A 6,948-nucleotide genomic window follows, 5' to 3' on the forward strand; every position below is an offset into this window, starting at 1 on the left:
ATTGTAGAACCAAGCAACGTGAATTCCTTGACAACCTCAATCTTCTCTCCATTTATTGCCTATCTATAGAGGTGACTTTTTCCCTGAGAGAGAAAGGATGAAGAACCAGCCATGCTTACTACTAGCAGTTTATGTAACAGTGAAAATGTAGTAAAATAACTGCAAAACTGGAAGTAACAACAAGCTGGGAGTTTAGACAATGATTGTCAGAGAGATAATGGAGGTGATGCAGATTTTGGTAATGGCAAGGTCTGTGTGAGAAAACTATTCATGGTGAGGTGCTCAAGAAACTGAAGTAATGTGGTTCTGGAGTCACTCAGTGTAATGAAAAGAGTAGGAGTGAAGACCAAAGTCTGAGGTGGACACTAATGTCTTCAGTGCATGTGGTAAAAAGATCATAGTAAAGGCAGGTGATAGTGTGAGTAAAGAAAGGCCCAGCAGGATGCATGTGCTCCATAGAAGCAGGTTTTGGTGAGGACATGTCCTGGAAAGAGCAATGATATGAAAGGAAATAGCTCTCTGTCTTCTAGCCAGAGGGACAAATGGATCAAAACATGAAATACCATCTACTTGGGAAAGTCATGGGCTTACTCACACAATATTTTCTTGCATTAGAAAGAACTTAGCTGATAGAAGTACTATGATGCCTGGGATTGTCCCTCATACCACATTACTTCATTCCTCTTCTCTTTTGCTAATTTTACTGTGCCTTTTGCTTGAAATGCCCTTCCCAATGCCTCCCTATACCCCTAGCCTGAAAATTTTCTAATCACCCATAAACACTTAACTCTATTCATTTATTTTGTCAACACATCTTTGGGAATATTATGTGCTCTACCATATGTCTGTCAGTTTGTCATACTGTGGTGGCCTGTGTGTTTCTGTGGTGCTGGAAACCATCCCAGTGGTATTCAAATACCAGCAGAGTCAACTATGGTGGACAGGTTTCAGTGGAGCTTGCAGACCAAGACAGATTAAGAAGAAAGTCCTCACAATTGACTTGTTAAAAAAAAAAAAAAAAAAGTCAGTGAATAGAAGCAGAATATTATCTAATATAGTGCCAGAGGTTGAGCCTCTCAGGTTGGAAGGCGCTCAAACTATAACTAGGGATGAGCTACTTTCTCAAAGTAGAGTCAACTTTAGTGATGTGGATAGAGTATAGCTTTCAAGACCTACATCTGCTGATATGACATGACTCAAAATGAGAAGAAATACCTGAAACATCTATTAAAAAAAATTGGAAAGTGAAATGTGGAGTATGAATCTGGGAAAACTGGAAGATGTCAAAAATGAAATGGAACTCTTGAAGATAGATATCCTAGGCATTAATGAGCTGAAATGGACAATTATTGTCCATTTTGAATCTGACAATTATATGATAACTAAGCCAGGAATGATAAATTGAAGAGGAATGATACTGCATTCATTATCAAAAAGAACATTTCAAGATCTATCCTAAAGTACAATATTGTCAGTGATAGGATAATATCCACATTCCTACAAAGAAAACCTGTTAATACAAATATTTTTCAAGTTACACATCAACCACTAATGCCAAAGTTGAAGAAATTTAAGATTTTTCCAACTTCTGCAGTGTGAAATTGATCAAACATGAAATCAAGATCCATTGATAATTACTAGTGATTGGAATCAAAAGTTAGAAACAAAGTAGAAGGATTAGTTGTTAGAAAATAGAACTTTGGTGATAGAAATGATGTCAGAGATCACATGATAGAATTTTGCAAGGACAACAACTTTTTCATCGCAAATATCTTTTTAAACAACATAAACAGTGACTATGCATGTGGACCATGATGGCTTGTTTTTTTGTTTTTGTTTTTTTTGTTTATGCATGTGGTCCATGACAGATAGACTGTACAGTAATCAAGTTGACAACATCTGTGGATCTGCGGACAGAGATTGATAGAGAAGCTCAATATCACAAGTTGGAACAAGAGCAAGGGCCAACTGTGGATCAGACCATCAATTGCCTATACGAAAGTTCAAATTGAAACTCAGAAAATTTTAAAAGTCCATGAAAGCCAAAATACAGCCATGAGTATATACCACTGAATTTAGAGATCCTCTCAAAAATAGTTCAACACATTGAACACTAATGACTGAAGACCATAAGACATCAATGAAGAAAGCAAATGGTCATTTAAAAGACAGGAAAGAAAGAAGAGACCAAAATGGATGTCAGAAAAGATTCTAAAACTTGCTCTTGAATGGAGAGTAGCTAAAATAAATGGAAGAAGTAATGAAGTAAGAGGACTGAACACAAGATTTCAAAGGGCAGATTGAGAAGACAAAGTAAAGTATTATAACAAAATGTGCAAAGACCCACAGTTAGAAAACATAAGGGAACACTCAGCACTTCTCAAGCTGCAACAACTGAAGGAAAAATTCAAGCCTTGATCAAGCTTCTATGGGCAAAATATTGAATGATATAGAAAGCATCAAGTGAAGATGGAAGGAATACACAGTCACTGTACCAAAAAAAATTGGATGACATTCAGCCATTTCGGAAGGTAGCATAAGATCACAAACCAGTAGTATTGAAGTCCAAGCTGCAGTGAAGGCATTGGAGGAAAAAAAAAAAAAAAAAAGGCTGTAGGAAGTGATGGACTACCAATTGAGATGTTTCAACAAACAAATGCAATGCTGGAAGCACTCATGTGTCCATGCCAAGAAATGTGGAAGACAGCTACCAAGCCAACTGACTGGAAGAGTTCCATATGTGTGCCCATCCCAAAGAAAGGTGATCCAACAGCATGCAAAAATTATTGACCAATATTACTGGTATCACATGCAAGTAAATTTTTGCTAAAGATAATTCTCAAATGATTGCAGCAATATATTGACAAGGAGCTTCCATAAATTGAAGCTGGATTCAGAAGAGGATATAGAATGAGGGTTATCATTACTGATACCAGATGGATCTTGGCTGAAAGCAGAGAATACCAAAAAGATAGTTAACTGTGTATTATTGACTATGCAAAGGCATTCATCTGTGTGAATCATAACAAATTATGGGTAACATTTTGAAGAATGGAAATCCCCAAACACTTAGTTGTGCATGTGTAGAACTTGCATGTAGACCAAGAGGCAGTCAGTTGAACAGAACAACAGGATACTGCATGGTTTAATATTGAGAAAGGTGTGTGTCAGGTCTATATCCTTTCACCATACTAATTCAATCTGTATGCTGAGCAAATAATCTGAGAAACTGGACTATATGAAGAAGAACAAAGCATCAGGATTGAAGGAAGATTCATGCTTGCTGGAAGTACAGAGGAGTTGAAACACTTAGTGATGAAGATCAAAGATTACAGCCTTCACTATGGGTTACTTTTCAATGTAAAGAAAACAAAAATCCTCACATTGGACCAAAAAGCAACATCATGATAAACAGAGAAAAGACTGAAGTTGTCAGGGATTTTGTTTTACTTGAATCCACAATGAACACCCATGGAAGCAGTAGTCAAGATATCAAATGATGTATTACACTGGGAAAAACAACTTTTTAACCTCTTTAAAGTGTTGAAAACCAAAGATGTCCCTTTGAGGACTAAGGTATGCCTGACCGAACCATGATATTATTTTCAACTGCCTCATGAAGAATACAGATAAAAAGGCTGATTAATTCTTCCAGCAAGGAAACTAAATTCTCATTCTACTTTTGATGTAATTTCGTATAGCAGGACATAAAGTAGACTTTTCATTTTTCTTGTGAGAAAGACCTAATGAAATCTTATTTTAAAGCTGGATGATGAATAAGGAAGACTGAAGAACTGATGCCTTTGGATTATGATGTTGGCAAAGAAAATTGACTGTACCATGGACTACCAGGAGAATGAACAATTCTGTCTTGGAATAAGTACAGCCAGAATGCTCCTTGGAAGCAATGATGATGAGACTTTGTCTCACTTACCATGGATATATTATCAGAAGGGACAGGTGCTAGAGAAGAACATCATGCTTGGTAAAACAGAGGGTCAGCCAAAAAGAGGAAGACCCTCAATGAGATAGCCTGACACAGTGCCTGCAACAATGGAGTCAAACATGGCAGCAATTGGGAGAGTGACACAGGACTGGGCAGTGTTTCATTCTGTTGTAAATCGCGCCACCATGAGTCAGAACCAACTTGATGGCTCCTAGCTCTGGTAGCATAGTGGCTAAGACACTTGCCTGCTAACCAGACGGCTGGCGGTTCAAACCCACCAGCCACTCCTCAGAAGGAAGGTTGGACAATCTACTTCCATAGTGATACTGCCTCAGAAACCCAAGGAGGGATCGCTATGGGTCAGGTCCAACTCGATGGCACATAACAACAACAACGTCAGCATTATATGATAAACACAGTTCTCGACACAAGGGATAAAATAGGAAAAAGAAGAAAAGAAAGAAAGAAAATTAAAATCCTTTAGGAAGTTTTCTCCATCACTCCTCCCACTTTTAGACTGTTGGTCACATCTGTTATTCCCACAGCACATCACTTATTTTTAAATTTGTCCAATTATATGCTGAAACCCCATATGCGTGTCTCTAGTCCACTCTCCCTCATGCTCATCCTTTTCAAGTGTCAGTCAGATCATGTCAGTTTTCTACTCAGAACCCTCCAAAGGCTCCATTGGTAGTTCGTTGTTAGTTAGAGCCAAAGTCCTTACAATTTTTGTCCCTATCAGAGGACAAAATGCCACCTTGTGAGCCACATGTTTCCTTGTAAAAATCTATCTCCCATTTCTTTCTTTATCAAGTCACTGCAAGAGTTGTAGGAAGCATGTAGTCAGAAGAGGAATACAAATAAAAGGGCTGATTCATTCTTCTGGCAAGGAAACCAAATTCTCATTCTACTTTTCATGTTATTTTGTATAGCAGGACATAAAGCAGACTTTTCATTTTTCACTTAAGAAAGACCTAATGAAATTTTATTTTAATTTTGCTTATACTTCTTAAACTATTGTGATACATTAACTTAGAAAAATGATACATTTTCCAAGAGAAAAATACAGCACTTTTTACAAATATTACCAGGACTTTATGATTAACCATGCTACAATTTATGTAATTTATGATTTTGAACTGTTCTGTGCATTTCAGAATGACCCCAAGAACAACAACAAAAATTAATCCAAATATTATTTACATTTATATCTAGAATTAGATGCACTGACTAAATCAATACTTGAAGATAACACACTCCTTAATAGCTCAGAAGGAATCATGGACCTACAAAATGATTGAGTTACATTCTATAGAGTTACTGGGAAAGCCAGGATGAAAACTCAAGGCCCTTTCATCTTCATCTTACTGCTACTGTTTTTCATTGTTATGTTTTCCATTAAGAAGCTTACTGCAAAATATATCTTCAGCATTAATTGCTAAATTGTTCTGACAACATATATGAAATACGTTCTCCTCAACAGTATTTTAAAACAAACGTGTTAGGTTCCATATCTGGTACACCCACATTTATGAATGTGCTTCAACCTTTCTTCTTCTCTGTTTTAACAGAACCCCAAGTTCCATATGCTTGAGGATCCAAAGGAAAAATTTCCAGTCAACTCTGAGATGCCTACAGGAATCTTAACGGAGATCCACCTCTCACAAAAAGAGGATCAAGTTTTGGGTAAGACCACAAGGTCATCGGCAAGTAAATTGATTGCAAAACAACAAAGAACTAAGAACTTTTTCAGGAAGTTCAGTGAAATGAATTGGCCATTGGAAAATAGGCCTCTGAATAAAAGTTTAGTCAAAGACCACAAATGGAAGAACACTGATGTGACCCAAGAAAAACGCAGATCTTTCCTTCAGGAGTTTTGCAAAAAATACAGTGGGGTGAGTCGTCCCCAGTCACATCTTTTTCATATGGTCTCCAGGATCTATGTAGAAGATAAACACAAGATCTTATACTGTGAAGTACCAAAGGCTGGCTGTTCTAACTGGAAAAGAATTCTGATGGTACTAAATGGATTGGCCTCCTCTGCATACAACATCTCCCATGATGCTGTCCACTATGGAAAGCATTTGAAAAAGCTAGATAGCTTTGACTTAAAAGGGATATATATGCGCTTAGATACCTATACCAAAGCTGTGTTTGTTCGTGATCCCATAGAAAGATTAGTGTCAGCATTTAGGGACAAATTTGAACACCCCAATAGTTATTACCATCCAGTATTTGGGAAGGCAATTATAAAGAAATATCGGCCAAATGCCTGTGAAGAAGCATTAAACAATGGATCTGGAGTCAAATTCAAAGAGTTCATCCACTATTTGCTGGATTCCCACCGACCCGTAGGAATGGACATTCACTGGGAAAAGGTCAGCAAACTCTGCTATCCATGTTTGATCAATTATGATTTCGTAGGAAAATTTGAAACTTTGGAAGAAGATGCCAATTACTTTCTACAGCTGGTTGGTGCTCCAAAAGAGCTGAAATTTCCAAACTTTAAGGATAGGCACTCTTCTGATGAAAGAACCAATGTCCAAGTTGTGAGACAGTATTTAAAGGATCTCACCAGAACTGAGAGGCAATTAATCTATGATTTTTATTACTTAGACTATTTGATGTTTAATTATACAATGCCATTTTTGTAGTTTGCATTCATTTTCTAAAACTATGTATTTACTTGATGATGGTCTCAGATCAGCTACTGTAATTTTTCTGTAATTCTCTGTGTAAGAGATATTCAACTGCAGTTATCTTAATTTAATGATTTTACCAAATAATATGACACCAATTGACACAAATGTATAGAAAAATCACCTAAAAGGGGCATATAAACAATTTCAGTTGCTCTAAAATGTTTGGAAAAGAGCTGCTTTTGCATTATGGGTTGGTTATATTGTAGAAGCAATAACCTAGACAGCTGTTAGATTAGCTAAGACAGCCTCTTGCAGTGGTAGGAAAAGGGACCTAAAATAGCATGAGTGTATGTGTGTATC

The 6,948-nt window shown here is 37.0% G+C and overlaps 1 protein-coding gene across 1 annotated transcript in view; it reads left to right on the forward strand.

The window, feature by feature from the left end:
- The window catches only part of CHST9 (carbohydrate sulfotransferase 9), a 407,635-nt gene extending 401,035 nt beyond the window's left edge, over positions 1-6,600 (forward strand). Inside the window, exon 5 of the mRNA XM_007935562.2 lies at positions 5,518-6,600. Coding sequence (XP_007933753.1) covers positions 5,518-6,600 — 1,083 coding nt within the window. The remainder of the gene's footprint in view (positions 1-5,517) is intronic.
- Positions 6,601-6,948: the final 348 nt, after the last annotated feature.

This window comes from Orycteropus afer, unplaced genomic scaffold (assembly GCF_000298275.1).
Source record: "Orycteropus afer afer isolate SDZICR_OR568_19922 unplaced genomic scaffold, OryAfe1.0 scaffold00030, whole genome shotgun sequence".
Taxonomy (NCBI): Eukaryota; Metazoa; Chordata; class Mammalia; order Tubulidentata; family Orycteropodidae; genus Orycteropus; species Orycteropus afer.